This window comes from Oculina patagonica, chromosome 13, assembly GCF_052425735.1.
Source record: "Oculina patagonica isolate OP01 chromosome 13, crgOcupat, whole genome shotgun sequence".
Classification (NCBI taxonomy): domain Eukaryota; kingdom Metazoa; phylum Cnidaria; class Anthozoa; order Scleractinia; family Oculinidae; genus Oculina; species Oculina patagonica.
The window spans coordinates 1,512,406-1,531,413 of NC_135770.1; the positions used below are offsets into that span (position 1 = coordinate 1,512,406).

The 19,008-nt window shown below is 37.8% G+C and overlaps 1 protein-coding gene across 1 annotated transcript; it reads right to left on the reverse strand.

The window, feature by feature from the left end:
• Positions 1-342: 342 nt before the first annotated feature.
• LOC144635374 (uncharacterized) lies at positions 343-18,280 on the reverse strand. Its single transcript, XM_078494482.1, has 11 exons — positions 17,509-18,280; positions 16,672-16,716; positions 15,520-15,695; positions 14,606-14,945; positions 14,032-14,070; positions 5,030-5,443; positions 3,710-3,754; positions 1,964-2,139; positions 1,257-1,602; positions 684-725; positions 343-589 (listed from the first exon to the last, which is right to left on the reverse strand). The coding sequence occupies exons 1-10, from the start codon at positions 17,849-17,851 to the stop codon at positions 685-687; spliced, it is 1,965 nt and encodes a 654-aa protein (XP_078350608.1). The 5' UTR covers positions 17,852-18,280; the 3' UTR covers positions 343-589; position 684.
• Between the last annotated feature and the right edge of the window lie 728 nt (positions 18,281-19,008).

A 19,008-nucleotide genomic window follows, 5' to 3' on the forward strand; every position in this document is an offset into this window, starting at 1 on the left:
CGTCTCAATCTTCGTCGCTTTTGGCCATCCGTACCTTCCTATGTAATTAGTACAGTGTGTTATTGAAATGTTTCTTCGCTGTTTTAAGAGGTTATTTTTACATTTCAACTAATTTGATTGTCATTTTCCATACTTAAATTTAGCTAAAATCACGTGACACAGTCCCTTTAACAGCCCTGCCAAAACAGCGTTTATTAGTTAGCCGTTGTTACCACCCGTCTCTCCCCCAACAAAAAACGTCTGTTTCATGTTATTCAACTGTTATGAGGTCTGTTCAGGGGAAATGTTGTCCTTTTTAATATTAATGTGACGATGGCCAGTACAGCCTCACTCCTTTTGAATCGAAACTTTTAGTTTAATTTAATGAGAAAGAGTGCAAATTCTTGAATTACGCCTGTTAATTTTATTTGTAGTTTAAACTTTACTCTGCCTATTTTTTCTAATCTATCCATCAAGCGGTGAGTAGAAATACTCCTTCTCGCTTCATGCTGCAGTAACCCGTCGAACGCAGGCTAACGCAGACTATTTTTTTGTAATGCAAATCAAGCTGATATACACTTTGTCGTTTCCCTTGCCTTTCTTCTCAGTTCTGAAATTAAAAAAGGGCAAGATTAAGCTTTTAAATATATAAAAATGCACCAAATGAACAAAATAAACATCATCATCATAACTCCATGTGTTACCTTATATCAACAGAACTGCAAGCACATCTGAAAGTCCAATGTCTGTTAAAGAGAAAAAAAAGAGGAAAAGCTTAGCGACGCGCAAAAAAAAAAAAAAAATCATTTAATGAACCCACTACAATAAAACGTTTGCAGCAGGCGAAATTCGATTTTTTTTACAATTAAAAATATTAATGTCTGTTGTTTCATGATAAATCTATAGCAAACGATATGTTGGAAAAAATACCGTCTGATCGTTGAGCCGAGCATTTTTTTAACATTTTTCATTCAAAATTGTATCTGAACCTTGCGGAGATCCTAAGACTTAAAGTCTGTCACGTCGTAAGTTCTGATGTCATTCATTATTGTATAGTGGGAAGATTAAGCCTAATTACAAAGTTGTATATTCTTAAGAACAAAAACATAGTGCGGCCGCGTTGTTTTCCCGAGTTCCCGTTTCCAATCTCGTGCCGAGAGTGTTAAGTCTCCTCGAAGCACAGAGAGTCTCACTCTCGGAGTTCCTAATTTGATAAAGGTTGATCAAGAATAATGAAAACTAGGAACAAAAGTATCAGAATTATGAGCGAGCCTCACAAGAATTCACGTCCCAGTAAGCGTTGACGGAATGCTTGCTGTACAACACGCTGTTCCTGTGAGAGGCGCTGGTTTCCCAAGAGCACTGACCACCACCTGCGGTTACCACTAGCCACCCCTCATCAGTGCTACATCCGCCGTAGCTTCTGTTAATGAAAAAACTGCGACAGCTTGCTCCGCTGCAGTCGCCCTGTATTGAGAAGAAGTTCTTTGGCTCGGTCTTTATATCAGTCCATGAAGAGGTGGTCAGTTTCTCCACAGAAAACCAGTTTAACTTGTCTGTCCCTGATGCGTCAAAGACCAGCTCCTTTTTAACAACACCTCCTTCGTATAATACCACTTTCGCCTGTTGTTAGAGAAACAAATCAAGGGTTGGCCATTGTCACACTCGCAATCTTATTGGCTACACAGGAACCCGTGTAGCCAATACGAGTATTGGCTACACGGGCAACTATTATTAGCAAAACCTAGCGACACACTTTTGGAAACTAGCAACCTGATTGGCTACACTACACTGTTTCTGGCTTAACTTTAAAAAAGGTTAAGTGCGATGTTTACTCCATGTATGAAAAAAAGGTCTCACATGTTCAGAAGCAATGCTGGGCGGTCTTTGGCCAATCCCATCTTTCTATACTGATAATGCTATTAGAGTACACTAGCGAATGGAAGGTGTTTTAAAAGGTACGTACATTTTTTTTCTTTTTTACCTGAGATGGATTAAAATTCTGCCAGTTCATCACCACTCGGTTCTTATAGTGATCTTGATGTTGATTTGTGACGTCAAGGGCTGCTGTTACTAACTCGGCGGAGGCCTGATTTGAGTTATACAAGTCCCACACCTTCTTATCAACACCACTGACAACTTTGAATACCAAGGTCCAACCTGGTGATGAATAACATGAAGTACATGATGAGTTTTGTGTCCTGCAAATCCGCGAGAGTTTGTTATTTGCGAAGCGCTAGCTACGGCATAAATCTTGTTTTTGATCCGTGCGCCTGAAAACCGGTTGGGAAGCCATGGATTCGATTCTCGTCGGGGACTCAGATTTTTTCTTTGTCCCACGGCCTTATCTCCGAGCTTGAAATTTACCATCTTTATTATTTACTAATCTATTTTAATTGGTCGAACTATAGATTTTGATAGAGAAAGTCTGAAATCAAGTAACTCGCAACGAAAACTTGGTTTGGCGTAAATATTTGTTTACGACTCTAAATTCACGAGAGCGACGTCAATTCGAAAGTAAAATAGAGCAAATTTTGGATATAAGATCGGCGTTTAAATGTTTTACTGTGTAGTATCGGTGGGTAGTTTTACTCGTAAGTGGTATTTTGACTTGCCTGGCATGATTTGTTTGCAGTTTTGCTGAAAAATTTAATTTACGTCGAACTGTTATATATTTATTTCGTTGCTAGGTACTTCGCTTCTTAGTGCTACGTTTATCATTGCTCGGTATTTCTTTTTTTTTTTAAACAGTCAACAACTATTTACTTTTCCCTTTATTTATTTCTGAATTTACCCGATAATTCCATTTTCATTGGTGAGAAATTTTTTATTCGTGTGTTTTTGCTTTTCTGTGCAGAAACAAAACAGCGCACCTACCTGTACGTACGTACAAATAGACGGACGGATGGACAATCAAAATCGCAGCCACAATTTTCAGTTCGCTGAGTTTACCAAATTTTTCAAGGTATGGAGCTCCACTTGCGCTCTTCGAAAACAACAACTTTTATCGTACCCCAAATTAAAATTAATTAAGTTTACAAAAATTAGTACGATGAAATAAATAGATCGAGATTTCTTTAAAGTGTTAGTTTGATGAGACCGAAGACCAAATCAACTATCACCTCATCGAGTTCACTGCTAATCAAATTTTCTTCAAATAAAAATTTCTTATTATTTCTTTACATTTTCAGAAGTATAAAACTTCATCCAAAATAACAAGTGGAAGAAATTATGATTTGAAATTTGAAATTTGCAGCTGTGTAAACGGTCTTCATTAACAGTTTATTTGATTTTTTTAAGTCACGTAACAGTGTGACTGTCTTCTCGGGAACTGAATTTCGCCGAAACTACGTATTCGACCTCACGCCACTGCACACTTATGATTGATAGAGTACGAACTTAGCCAATCAAATTGTATGATTTCTATAAGATATATCATCGGACCAAAATCCCATGTAAGCGTCGGCCTTGACGGCAATCTTTTCCAAGTTGGAATTAATGAAATTCAAAAACGTCCTCGAAATGCCGAATTGGTCTCGCCTTAATCTATGTCAGTCTATGAGAAAGCATCGACAAACGATTTATGGTCTTTTAACCCTTGCTAAGTTTTCAGCGACAAATTATTATTAATAGCTTCAAAGCTTCTACTTTTGTTTTGACACCTCCGCAGTTGTATTTGTTTTTTCAGTTATCGATTGGTGGCCAGAAACTAGCTTTGTTATCAACTAACCTCCCGAAGCCATGTCACAATAAACTGGAAAAGCTTCATAGCTTCCTGTAAAAGAAGAAAGCAGTATTCAATATCTATAGCTAGAAACAGAAGCCTGCCCTATAAAGGGTCATTCGTCAGTGGAGTTCCTAGTTTTAATGCGATTATTGTGGCGCTAGGCTGACAGTGCGATTTTTCGTGATGTGAATATGATATTACTGGGCATTCTTGTTTATTAGAGGTGCAGGTTGTCTGATAAACAAATCGACGACATTTTTATGGTCTACACTCTTATAGACCATAGAAATTACGCAATGAAATTTTCGAAACTTAAGTGGATCCGGAACCACGAGCCGTTAGGGGAGTTGTTTCACTGCAAAGTTTTGGACATTTTATGACGTCATTTTCTATGGTTTATAAGAGTGTAGACCATGGAAATTGTGGTCGATTTATTTAATAGCATAACACAGAAAATTTCTGGCGAATAAGATGGAGTGCAAAGCTATGCGCGCGTGACAGCCCTTAAGATCGCATTTTCTTGTTACTTGAAGCCGACGGATGTGTGAAAGTTTCGTCATAAATGATCAAACTGCCTTTTTTGAAACTCGCTTGATTATGTCTTTTGAAAAAGTCACGTCAATATCTCTAGTTTTCCGTAATTTGTCTTCCGTTGCGTTACAGTTTACGTCATTTTCATGGTCAATACTCTCATCGACCATAAAATTTGACCAATGAGCGCGCGAGAATTTTCGCAGTTACTGTATAAAATTTCCGTTTATTTCATCACGTTTATAGAAATTCTAGTGATATCGTGCTGAAATAGCCGTCAAACGCACTAGCGCAACAAAAATCGCAGTAGAATCGCGATAAACATTGAACCAAAAATTGTATGTGTAAATGGGCCATTACTCGGCCCACAGTGGATGGAATTTTAGCATGTAGGTGTCATGGATAATCTTTGGATTGACAGTTAGTTTTCGCAATCTATATTGAAAGCTCTGACCTGACATCGCCATGCTTGTATGGCGCGCACAAGCGAGAATTACGGATATATTCATATAGTTCTAAGAACTTGACCATTTCCATCAGAGTGTTAAATTAAGGGCGCTTTCCATTTTTCAGAACTGGCCGGTCCGGTGGTTTTAAATGTGAAACGGGCAGTTTCCACGAGATTTTTCCACAAATCGACAACAACAGTGTATAATATTTATACATTGACTGATTTGGCAGGAAAAATCTCTTCTCCAAATACAAAATACAACAAAATTCTCTTCTCCAACATAGCGGTCTGGCCGGCCAGTTAATACTGACTAATGGAAAGCGCTTTAAGCATCTATTTACCGTTAAGATGGATCCAGTAAACTCCATTACTGAGCTGGTTTCCACCTTTGGTTAAGATATCTTTACAGGAAAGTCCAGGGTTGTTCTTCGTTCCGAAATCCTCGTCAAGCCAAAGGGCTTTCCATTTGCTGCCCAGACATACATACACGTTCCCATTAGCGTACTTTAACGCCCCGGCATGTATCGCTCTGTCGCAGGCACAGGACCGATCCCCCAGTTTGTAGATCGATGGAACAGGTTGATTACAATCAAGGGTTATATCCACGCAATTTTCAAATTGGCCGCTCACTCGCGTGACAAAGAAAGCAACGCTCAAAATTCGTACAAAGCCATTCATTGCGATACAGCTCGCTGTAATCTCGTGCGCTCTCACTGCTCGAAAGAAAGTGAGTTCTAAATAGATAGAGAGGAATTATTAAGTAGAAATTTAGACAGCTGTAGACTTGTGTGTGATCAGGTGGAGTTTGAATATGACTAGAAATTTATTGTCAGGTAAATTAATCGGTTTATTTAACCTACAACGAATTCAATTGCACGAAGGTCTATCGATTTAGCAGCAGCCCTGTAACTTTAATCACTTTTGGCTTCAGATAGGTTGATCTGATAAGTTCGTAGTTTGCCATCTTTTTATAAAAAAAAAATTGCTGTTAATTTTTAACAAATTGTATTATTATCATTATAATTTTTTTAATTACGTTTAAAGCTAAATCTTAATTTGTTTGATGGGAATTTGAAACTCATTACACGTTAGCTGCAAATTCATGCAATACCTCACATGATAGTTTTTGAAGAAAGCTAAAAAAGGAAAACAAAAGCAAAACTGGAACGGATGTTGTTCTAGGAAACACAACAGAAGATATTTTGAGGTTAAAAGCATTTTCAGTCACCCTTAAAGAGCGTTTGATATTCCATTTGAATGTTGGACGTTTAATAAAAGTAGCGGTTTGTTTCCATTTGTTGGCGCTTCATTGTTGAAAATGACACGGAAAACATTTCGATATCAAAACGATGGCAACAAGAAAAAAGCCATAATTAAAACTCTTACTCGAAATGTGTGCTTAAATGGTTTAGAAAAAATAAAAGGGACTAGTAATTTTCAAGGCGGCAGGAAAGCTCATTACATCGTGATTGAGAAAAGAAGAGAATGGGAAGCCTTCACTTCCACTCAAACCGCTATTCGTTTATTTGGACAATATGTTGGCGAAGCGTTTGTTCGAAGAGAGACTTGTTCTCGACAAGCCATCCTTATCACCAAAAGAAGTTTTCATGTTTTAACCGTGACTTTGCTTGTCTGAACATGAAAAATGTTATGGAGGTTCTCATATTTAAAACGTGTTTACTTGTCATAATAAACGAGACGATCATAATCAAACGAGACGATCGGAAGCGCCATAACTTATAAAGACCCGTTTCGTTTACTCGTGTGATCTACGCAGAGTCAAAAGCAGTTTTACGCGATCGATAAAACTGGGATTGTGTTTTTGCAAATTCTGCATTCGGTTGCTAAGTAACTAAGCACCCCTGGGTCATCCAGCGCTTCATTGCGCATGTGTGCGCATGTGTGTCGAGTTTTTCTATGGCCGGCAATTTTTTAGATTCTCCGCGAAAATTTTTAGCCATCCTCCCCCCCAAAAAACGTTAATTAGCTAGCCGTTGTCAACCCACACCCCTACCTTAGAAAAAAGGTCTGTTTCTATTGATGTTATTCAACTGGTACGAGGTCTGTACGAGAAAAAATTTTCCCTTTACATGTAAACATTGATGTTAGAATGGCCTGGTCAGGCCTCACTCCATTTGAATCGGATTTTTTATTCAAATAAATGACAGCGAACGATTCTTGATTCAGGCATTTCTTCTTTATTTGCATTGCAGTTTTAACTTTTTCTTTGGATATTTTTTTACAACAAGAAATAAAGATGGTAAACAAATCTGGTAATCCCCTTGCCTCGTCTCAGTTCTAAAATTAAAAAGGAAGAAGTCAAGCGTAAGTGAAACACACACACACACAAATAAACAAATAAATAAATAGATCGTCTTTATTTTAGGAGGGTAGCACTAAATAGTCTTGCGACTAAGGGCCTGTTTACCTTTCACGGGAGAAATGGTATAAGTGTAATTGATTACGCACTGTGCGATCAAGATTTATTCTTAAATGTTTCAAATTTTATAGTAAAACAGCCCACTTCATTATCAGATCATAGCCCTATAGTGACTTGGCTAAATATTAATTCGACCAATTCTGATACATGTATTCCAAAAGGATCGCATAATAACATCAACTCTTTAACGCGCATATCAAAACAGTTTGTTTGCGAAAGCGATTCTACACAGAAATTCAAAGATGCTTTACGCTCGCCAGTTATCCAAACTCTCATACAAAATTACATAGACGAAAGAGCACATATTAACGATGTTAACACTTCCCTTGATAAAGTAGAAAATATTTTTAACACAACTGCAAGACAATGTTTAAAGATTAAAACCACAAAAAAGCGTAAGCGTATCCAGTCATCGTCAAACAAAAAATGGTTTGATCGGGAGTGTAGATTAAAAAGACATGAATTGAGGAAATTGGCAAACCAAAAACACAGAGACCCCCTGAACTCAATTTTACGTGAAAATTACCACGTCGTTCTAATGCAATACAAAAGTTTACTTAAATCTAAAAAGAACGACTATTGTAATAGCAAGCTTCATAACTTGGAGGAAGCTGTTAACAATTCAGATGCGGCTAACTTTTGGAAATGTTTAAAATCAATGGATGACACTATTAAATAACTATTCAAAGTGGCTATGAGCCACTAAACTCGGAAAATTTATTATGAAACAAGAATCGAAAACAACAAACTGACAAATAGAGATTTGCTAAAACAAATGCTGTTAAACTTTCCACAATTCAGTTCACTTCACTTAGTTTCATTGTCATCTAGCTGCTCATCGAGAGCAGGCCGAAAGGGCAAGAGATAGAGTTCCCAACGGTTGCAAATTGTTTTCTTTCTTTTTATTTTTCCTTTTTGTTTTTTGAAGGTTAGGCAAAATAATATAATCATTAGAGAAAGTAGGTTTTGGTCTATTTCAAGAAAACTGACATTAATACAATATTTCGGCTGGTAGGTAAGCATGTAGTACCGTATTTATTCGGCTATAAGCCGAGACCCTAGTCTTTTAGTTTTTGGAACCAGTTAGACTCTGACAAAAAATAAACCCAAATCACTCGGCTATAAGCCGAGACCCAATTTTTCCTTCAAACTATAAAACAATCCACGTGCAGCGAATCAACATTTTCGTTAAATCACAACTATGTAATTGAAAAACAACAAATCACTGATAAAGAATGAATTTATTAACAGAACCTTGCACAAGCGTGACAAAACATTCACCTGAGTTCAGAATCCCATCTCAAATCACGCATTCTTCTGCAGTTATCGATCATCATGCCAAAAGCTTCTGGTTTTCAAACAACGAAACCTTCAAATTAAAAGTTGTTGTCGAGGAAGAAACAGTTCAGAACAACTGCAAAATCGCCAGAGAATACGGGATGATTCCTGATGATTCAGTGAATCTTCAGTTCGTCGCAATTCGCCAGGTTGCTAGCGAAAAAATCAAGCAGATCCAGCGAGTGAACTTTAAATGTCATCAAAACGAAACATGTGCTGTTACCAGTATTTGTCGAGAATTCTCAATCCAATCAAACTCTTCTGAAGTGGTGTCTTTTAGCAGAGAAGTCGTGGTATTTTAAGTTTTCGCTTTTGAACAAAAATATTACATGCAGGCGATTTCTGTCAGATCGTGTTACAATGTTTACCAAGCGCGTGGGAACAACTGCTTCTGATTGGCCAGTTTCTGGTGTCGCGACAACAAGTCAAATAGATCGCTTCCTTCTTGACCCTTCTTCTCTTGAAAAGTCACGTAAGCAGTGATTCTGCAAATTAACTAAACTTAAAGAAAGGAACTGAAGGAAAGGAACAGAAACAGACTCAGGCAGAAAACTTCATTCCTAACGTTGCTTCATTAAACCAAATGGATTTTAAGGAGCCGCCACTAAAATAAAAAGTAATGACCAAGAATAAATACAAACGCTTGTTAATTTTCGTTTGTTGATGACCGCTCGGCTTATAGATAAATATTTCATTCAAATTGAACTCTTTTCTAGTACCATCTAATTTTTTTCGGAAATACTCGGAGATAAATCGAACCCCTAATTTTGTTGAGTTTTAACCAGTTCTCAGTAAGATTTGGTGAAAATATGTCGTCTTTGTGTACTTCATATATGCGCATGCGTTCAGCACAAAATTCCGTGTGCTTGGGTCTACGCCTGGAAGAATGCATACCACAAGGAGAACATTTGGTTTTCAGAAACAAATATATAGCCTTTGTGTACTTCATATAAAGTAACACAGATAGAGGTCGCATTTTAGCCAACCCCCTACCCGCTTCACAAGATTAATTGATTAATTCAATTTGATATTAATTAATTAATTCAATTAAAATGTTTACAGGAATCGATGGCAGGAGGGAAGGAGTGAAGGAGGGAAGGAGGGAAGGAGTGAAATCGGCCCGCTCACCAAAACTCGGAATTTTCCAAGTTAAAAAGAAGATACTCTTTTAGTGTCAGAAGAAAATTGGCTGCGATATTTTGAATCTCTTCACTCCAATGATCGACTTAATCCCATTCAAGAGAAAATCTGTAACGAACTTCAAGAAGAAGAAGTCCGGAAAAAACAATTTCGGCCATTGGATCCCTTGATTACCGAAATTGAAATACGAAAAACTGCCAAAAAGTTAAAGAACAACACATCTTCTTATTCAGATAAAATTAAAAATAGGTCACCAAGGGTGACATGAGTCTAATGCCGTATGGCATAGTGATACAGATTGCGTGGTTTTCGTAAGCCGGTTAAAATTGGTTAGAGGTTTGTGTTCGGGAGTTTAATTTAAAATGCTTATAGCAAGCTAGGGGCATCGTGGAGGATTATGGATGAAAACGAAACAGTCATAAATGTTATATGCTTCACAAAATTTAAAGTATGAACAGGAGTTGATGTTACTTCTTCCGTATTGTCCGTAAAAGCAGAAACGATTAAACATTTGGACAAGATTGCGTGACGATTTGCAAAAAGCATGTTCATTACAACAAGGGTTGAAGAACTTCACATCGTTTTCTTTCAGATTTTTCACCATTTTGATGATGACTCTTGAAACAGATTTTGCAATAAAAGCACTTGAAATAGTGACTGTTACTCCATTGTACTGTAAGCACTTAGTGACAGATTTTCCTAAAAACGGGTGTAAATGCTCACGTCAATATAATGATGACCTTTTGAACGCTGGAAACTAGGCAATTATTATCGAGCTACCATACACAGGAGCGAAGACTGTTTATCATGATGTACAAATTTCGCGAATCATCACTTCCATATCAATGTAACCATTTTATGATTTTTCTAGCTGTAAGAAGAACTTAAGATCTCTGAGAGTCGTAAAAGCGTGAAATTCGATTTCAGTGTATGGCAAAGGCCGGGACAGTGTAATACTGCAAAGCGGCCAAACAAATGCATTTTGATTTAGTCGCGTAACTTGATTTACATTTATCCATGTACATCTTTTATTTTTGAAGGTTTTTGTTTGCACTGTAAAGAAAAAATTGGTCAAAATTCGAATGACTTAAATACAAAAACCGAGGTAAAGTTTTCTATTTTTTAAAACAAAATAAGTATTTGGTCGCATTGTGTAAATAAACGCGAGTCGCCGTCGAAATATTTTTTCTCAAAGACGTCTTGCTTTTTAAGCAAGACGAAAACACAAGTGCTTAACTGAACTGAAAACGAAGATTTATTTTCACAAAAAGCTTACAAATGTCTTAACTGGAAAATTATTTCGTCCTGTTCAAGTGTTGAATAATCGTGACTTGAGAAAGAACTTTTAATTATGCGTGGGAACACGTGTCGCTGATTGGCTGTTTTTAATTGAAACTAATCGTGCGTGTCCGTACGGAGTCCGTTCTTGCAGCTGATCATTGTTTTCTACATTACAGCGAACGATTATCGATCCCGAACCATTCCCTTGGGATTGCTAACAGCTTTTTTCATATAACAAAGAGTCTAATGCGCATGCGCAAAGCGCACGCAAGCATTAGACTCAAAAATGAAATGATTAAAGCAAGTATCAACGACTTTATGCCCGTATATTACACACTTTTCAATGGAGTTCTAAATTCAGTTTCCATGCCTCAAACATGGTGTGGTGGTCTCATAACGCCAATTTATAAATCGGGTGGAAGAAGTGATCCGTCAAATTACCGTGGTATCTGCGTTTCGAGTTGTCTGGGTAAACTGTTTTGTTCTATTTTAAATCAAAGGCTTCTCGAGTATTTCAACACCAATCATATATTACACAAGTCACAGATCGGCTTCATGCCTAACAATCGAACAGCAGACCATGTTTTCACACTCCGAACTTTGATAGACAAGTACGTCCATAATCACAATGGCAAAATTTATGCTTGCTTTGTCGATTTTAGAAAAGCTTTCGACTCAGTCTGGCATAATGGGCTTTTAAGTAAGTTATTGCAAATTAATTTAGGGGGATCCTTCTACAATTTAATTAAAAGCCTTTATTCTAAGTCTTCTTGTTCGATAAAAATTGATCAGTATCAGACACGACCCTTTCAATATATGAGAGGTGTACGACAAGGTTGCGTTTTAAGTCCACTACTTTTCAACCTTTATATTAACGATTTACCGTTCTCATTTGAAAATATTCTGTCTGATCCTTTTGTCCTACCAAACGGTACAAAATTAAACGCTCTACTATATGCCGACGATTTAATTTTTTTATCACGTTCCAAAACAGGTTTGCAAAACTGTCTTAACACATTAGACACAAACTGCAACACGTGGATGTTGAGCGTAAATCCCAAAAAAACCAAGATAATGGTTTTTCAAAAACGTGCGAAAAAATGTACTGAACATGTATTTTACATAGGAAATCAAACAATTGATGTTGTACAAGATTACACTTATTTAGGAACCAAAATATCTTCTACAGGAAATTTTAAAATCTCACTTGATCACCTAAAAGAGAAAGGACTTCGTGCACTTTTTAGTTTGAGACGACACACAAATTTTAGTAGATTGAAACCTTCTCTTGCCTGTAGAATCTTTGATGCAATGATATCTCCAATTCTGCTCTATAATAGTGAAATTTGGGGTGGTTATGTAAAATCTGATTTTAAGGCCTGGGATGGTTCACAAATTGAAAGAACACATCTACAGTTTTGTAAACGCTATCTTGAAGTCAGTAATAAGGCTTCTAATGTTGCATGTAGAGCTGAGCTTGGTCGATTTCCTCTCCTTATCACCATTAATCAAAGAATCCTCAACTATTTGATATATCTCCAAGAAAAGCAACCGGATTCTTTTGTTAGACAGTCTTTTTTAATTTCATTAGAACTTCACACCGCTGGTAAAAATAGTTTTTACTCTAATCTTATGAAGATATCCGAATATTTTAATTTTGGTAATTTTAATCCTGATTTAGAAGACACCGCAAAAGTGACAATGTTTCTGCAGTTAATGAAACAGAAATATATTTCGTATTGGCAGCATACTCTACAGCATTCTCAAAAACTAGAATTCTATAGATCTTTTAAGAACGAATATGCTACCTCCAATTATCTAGAGCTAACTAGGAGAGTTTCTGGTAGGAGAACATTAGCTAAATTACGTATTAGCAATCATAAGTTAATGATCGAACTAGGCAGATATAACAATACGCCCAGACATAATAGGCTCTGCCCGGTCTGTGATTGTAATAAAACCGAAGATGAAATTCATTTTCTCTTTTATTGTTCCAAATATGCAACAATAAGAGATAACTTTTACAAGACAATACAGCCTATCATCTTAAATGTCAGCCAACTACCAGTGCCTGACTTGATTTTAGAATGAATGAATTCTCCCGATCATTTTGTGACCATGCAATTGATTAAATTTATATCATCTTGTTTTGATTTACGTAACAAAATACTAAATTTTATATGAATCATTTTTGTTTTTTACTATATATTATTATTTTATTATTTTTATTATTATTATTACTAAATAAGTTTACGCTTTTGCAATATTGTAACAAATTTACAGTCATGCAAATAAAGCTTGTTGTTGTTGTTGTATATGGAGGAGAGTTGTCCCTGGTAATAGGGCTACCCTCTCCCCCGAGCTATCTTTTGCCGAGCGTTTATATGAAAAAGTTGTCCCTATTGACCGAGCCAAAACTTGGCCCTCTCGGTTCAAAAGACTGGCGAGAGTTATTTTGAAATATCTATTATGTCTGCTTTTTTTAAATCAGGAACGCTCAAACATCGACTACGACCATTTATTGGACAAATTTACTGCCGACTTCGATTTCAATGTATCTGCAATTTTGTTTTGGTCGACTGCAGCGTTTGCGCATGCTCTGTATGTGTCAACTTGTCCCTGGTAGGCGAGGCGAAAATAACCAAACTGTTTATATGCAAAAAAGTTCGCTCGCTCCCCAGGGTCACTCTACCTTCAAAGCGAGTGACCCTCCACCCAGGGTCACCCTGCCCCCCGAGCCGACTTTGCAATTTCTCATATAAACGGTTCGCAGCTATTTATAAAGAAACGTATGAAAAGCTCTCTCGCCTGGGGTGGCTCGGTATGGAGGGTAACCCTCCTACCAGGGACAGCCCTCCACCATATAAACAGGCCCTCGCAATCATTTGGCCCTCGGATTCCCAATCGAATTGAAATTTAGAAGTGTTGGTTTTTGAAGAGGGAGGAAAACCGGAGAACCCGGAGAAAAACCCTCGAAGCAAGGACGAGAACCAACAAAAAACTCAACCCACATATGACTCCGGGTCTGGGAATCGAACTCGGGCCACATTGGTGGGAGTCGAGCGCTCTAACCACTGCGTCATCCCTAATCCCCCAAATAAAGTTGACACGATAAGACTAGACTAGCTTATGAGTTACCTTATATCAAGAAAACTGCAAGCACATCTGCAACTCCAACATTAGCTGTTAAAAGGATGAAACAGGAAAAGTTTAGCGACACGTAATCAAATTATTCAATCTCCCCTCTTAAACGTTTTCAGTTGGCGAAATTTTCTTAAGTTCTGAGGCTTAAAATCTCACTTGTTAAAGTTTCAAGATGACTCTGCAGCACAATGTGTTGGAAAAATGAAAAATACTTGAGATTTCTCCAACGTTTTTCAATCGAAAACTGTAACTCAACCTTGCGGAAATCCAGAAACATAAAGTCTGTGACGTCATAATTATTGATGTTATTATTACATTGTGGAAAAACTAAGCCTTAGTACATTTTTGTTGTCTTCCCGAGGAAACAAAAATTTTTCTTTGGTGCGAAGTTGGTTTCTTGGTGTACCTGTTCTTATTCTTGTGTCCAAAGCGTTCAGTCGCAAACACTCTGGGCACAAGATCACACCCTAAGGTAAAAGTCCCGTATTTCAAATTGTCAGTTGATCAAAAAGAATAGAGGCTTGGGAAAATGAAAATTAAGGACAATAGTCTCAAAACTGTCGTCAAGCCTCACCGTTTGTGTTCCAATTGGTATAGGTGGACAGCTTGCTATACAAAACTCTGTCCCTGCGAGAAGCGCTGGTTTCCCAAGAGCACCACGGACCACCTGCGGTTACAAGCCACCCGGCGTCAACGTCACATCCATCGTAGTTTCTGTTGATGAAGAAACTGCGACAGTTTGCCCCACTGCAGTCGCCCCGTATGGAGAAGTAGTTCCTTGGCTCGGTCTTCACATCAGTCCACGGCGAGTTTGTCAGTTTCTCCACAGAAAACCAGTTTAACTTGTCTGTCCCTGATGCGTCAAAGACCAGCTCCTTTTTAGCAACGGCTCCTTCGTATAAGATGACTTTTGCCTGTTGACAGAGAAACAAATTGAACAAGGCGAGCTAGGATCTATTAGCATAACCCATTGACCGACTGCCACACGTGCAATCTTACTGGCCACATTGAATATAAGAATAACCAGTGACCGACTATTGGACACCTGCCCAAAAGCACGCGGTTTCTCGTCCATCATATTCCGATTGGCCAGCCCCTATACCCCATCAACCTGTGCGTAGTACGTTTTGGCTCGATACAATTGGCCTTGGTGTCCCGGAATAGAAGCTTAAGTCTGTTTCGTACAAGTCTTGGAAGGTTCAATCAGCAAGAAATGTTGATGTAATTGTAAACGTCAATTCCAAAAATAAGAATTTTCAAAGTTTTTTCCCCTCACCTAAAAGTTTAAGCCCCGCAGATACCAAAGGGGAAACTAACATCCCTTTCCATGCGTACACTGCATAACGAAGCAAATTTCATTTTATTTGAGTCACTGTAGTTCTAAGGGTATGTTGGTCGGTTGATTCATCGTATCTTTCTATATGTCACGCTAAAAAAAATTAGCCTTAGTGAATAAAAGGTCCAAAAAAAGAATAAAAATATTCTAACCTGAGTTGGATTAAAATTCTGCCAGTTCATCACCACTCGGTTCTTATAATGATCATGATGTTGGTTTGTGACGTCAAGAGCTGCCTTTTCGAACTCGGCAGAAGCCTGGTCCGAGTTATACAAGTCCCACACTTTTTTGTCAACACCACTGACTACTTTGAATACCATGGTCCAACCTGGTGACGAATAACATGAAGTACATGATGATGTCAACAAAGCTTGTTGGTTACAAAACGCTCATCGCTATCTATCGTAAATCCACGTGTTTGATGTTTTTGTTCCACTGTAAAGTTCTGAAAGTAAAGAATTCTCGCAAAGGAGAGTCACTCTCTGTAAAAGCAGCGATAAAATGTCAACATTGGGAGGAGGAGCCGGCTTACTTTGCTTTTTGTCGATACGACGTTCTGAAGTGTTTTTTACTAAAAATAAATAACACGTCTAGAGTGTCGAAATAAACTAATATGCGAGTTGCGAGTTTGCAAAGGCGATCTACATAACTACTGTGTCTACGATTTCTATGCTTGAAAATATTTTTGGTCCAAAAGAATTTTTTACAGAATCATTTACAGGAGCAGTGTCGCGATTTTTTAAGTCATTTTACTAATTACTTTCGAAGTGAAGGAAACCTCGAAGTAATAGTTTTCTGACGCAGAAAAACAACAACGGGGTGATAATAAACGCGAAAATACACAAAGATGGTGTCTACTGACGAAGATTGGGACGGATTACAAACGACAAACTTGCTTGCCAGTTTTTTCAAGATGCGTTGACTGTGACGTAGCTCCTTTGAATTCCTGATGCTTTGAATATTCGATTCAAACTTGTAGTAGATTCTTTCAAATGAACGAAAATTTTTTTAGCAAATGCCGCCATGTTTACTTTTCTGAATGATTTCTGTCCAATACTTCGCTGTCTAATACAGTAAAATAATGATCGTGAGTGTTTTTTTTTGTTACTTATCACGGCAGATCATGAGAAAGCAGCGCTAAACGACTTAATGGTCTTTTATCTCATGTTGATTTTTCGGTGAAAACAGATTACCAAAAGCCTTTAGGGCGCTTGCATTATTTTTTTTTACACAATTCTGTTTGTTTTTATCGATCGACTTTAATACAAAGAAGAATCTAGCTCTGTTAAAAGCTATCAACAAACCTCCTGACGCCATATCACAAAATACTGGAAAAGCGTCCCGGCTTCCTGTTAAACAAAAAAACAGTATTTAATGTCTAAAGCTTGTAACAGAACCCTGCTCTATAAGGACCATTCAGTCACAAAGGCTTTAATGGGATTTGCACTGCAATTTTCATGGCGCTAGGGTTACAGTGCAATTTGCCGTGATGTAAGCGTGATATCACTGGATGTTATTTAAACAACGCCGTTCTTGTTTATTAGAGGTGAAGATTGTCTAATACAAAACCTCCGTCTATTTTATCACTTTTTATAGAAACTCTAGTGACATATTGCGCTCAATCGTCCTCCAATGGCGTGAAAAACATTGAAGCAAAAATTGTCTGTATAAATAGGCCAAAATTGCCCACACAGTGGACTGGTTTTTAGCATGTAGGTATCACGCATAATTTTTGGATTCAACGTTAATTGCAACATTCTATATACATATTCTATATAGTGATAGTTTTGACTTGACTTAACGTCACCGTGCTTGTTTGGCGCGCGCACACTCGAAACTTAAGCGGCCTTTACGCGACAAACTTATGGCCAACTCATGTTGGCAAACTCAAGTTGGTGTGTGTGAATAAAGCAACAACGGCAAACAAGTTGGCCAACTGTTGGCGTCAAATAGAACTTGTCTCTATTCTCGCCAAAAGTTTGCCAACCTGTCTGCCAACAAGTATGTATGTATAACTGTTTCTGACGTTCACACATACCAACTGTGAGTTTGCCAACTTAATTTAGTTTGTCGTTTACAGGCCGCTTTACAGATATAAGTGATAAATTGAGGTATAAGTGTTAAATTAAGCATCTATTTACCTTGAAGGTGGATCCAGAAAACTCCATTGCTGAGCTGCTGTCCCGTTTTGTTCAGGATATCTTTACAGGAATATCCAGGGTTTCTCTGCGTGCCGTAATCGTCTTCAAGCAAAACGGTCTTCCATTTATTGCCCAGGCAAATATACATGATACCGTTAGCGTATTTCAACGCCCCGGCGTGTGTCGCGCTATTGCAGGCACAGGACTGATCCCCCAGCTTGAAGATCGTTGGAACAGGATTATCGTTACAATTATAGGATACATCCACGCAATTTTGGCTGCTCACTCGCATCACTCTTACCACTAAGAACGCAACGCTCACAATTTGTACGAAACCATTCATTGCGATACGGCTCCGTGTAAACTTGTAAGTTTTGAATTTTCAGTTGATGGAAAGCGAAATCAAAATAGATACTTAGGGGCCTCGGGGAATTGCCTAAATAGGAATTTAGACAGCTGTCGGCTTTTGTGTGATCAGATGGAGTTTGATCATAACAAGGATTTATTATCAGGTAAATTAATCACTTTATTCACCCTAAAATGAAATCGAACTTAACTGCACGAGTGTTTCTATCAGTTTAGTGGCAGCTCTGAAACTTAATTTAGTAGAATTCTACAAAATACAGTAGACTTCCAATTTCTCGAGCCCTCGGTTTCTCGGCGAAACTCCCGATTTTTCAAAGCAATTCTCGTTTCCCTCGGATAGTGCTTCTTTGTAACCTAAACCCCGATTTCTCGAAGCAAGTTTTGTTTTCCTGGAGGTTTGAGAAATCGGGATTCTACGGTAATGACGTTTTGGACTGATGTAGAGATTTTATTTGATAATCAAATTCCCAAGAACAATTAAAGGAGGCAAGCGTGGCCGAGTGGTTTAGGGCGCTGGTGTTGTAATCTGGAGGTCCCCGGTTCAAGACCGGCCCTTGCCACTAGCTGGATTTGTTTCTCGGTTGTCCCGAGTTCAAATCCTCGACCACGCTTTGTATATAGCCAATTCTGGTCTGCCTCCTGCCAGTTGGGATTTTTAACCTTGTTATGTTCATTTAAAATTATTTGTTTCCTCTGTTTCAGTGGTCATGCCTGTAAACTAGCTATCTCGAAGAGATATGAAGCTAAGTGCATGACCACTATAAACATATATTTATTTTTTATATTTTTTATTTTTTTTTTAAAGAAGGACATTGACCGGCCGTTACGCAGTTTGAAACGTCAAATTGTTGAATAAACTGAAGAGTGCTCGTACACTGCTGCAGGTTTCAAATGATAATTCAGTTCGCTCGCGATATCACCAAATGAAAAAAGTTTCAAACAGCGGTATTACAAATGTAAAGAAATTGTTGAAAATCGCTTTCTGAAGGAGATTTTGTTGGAAATGTACTAATAATTATTCTAACTATAATAATAACAATAACAATGACAATGATTATGACAATAATTAATGATGCTATTGATAATGATAGTGACTGCTCTGCTGTTGGGTAATTAGGTATTGATTTCGAAGCG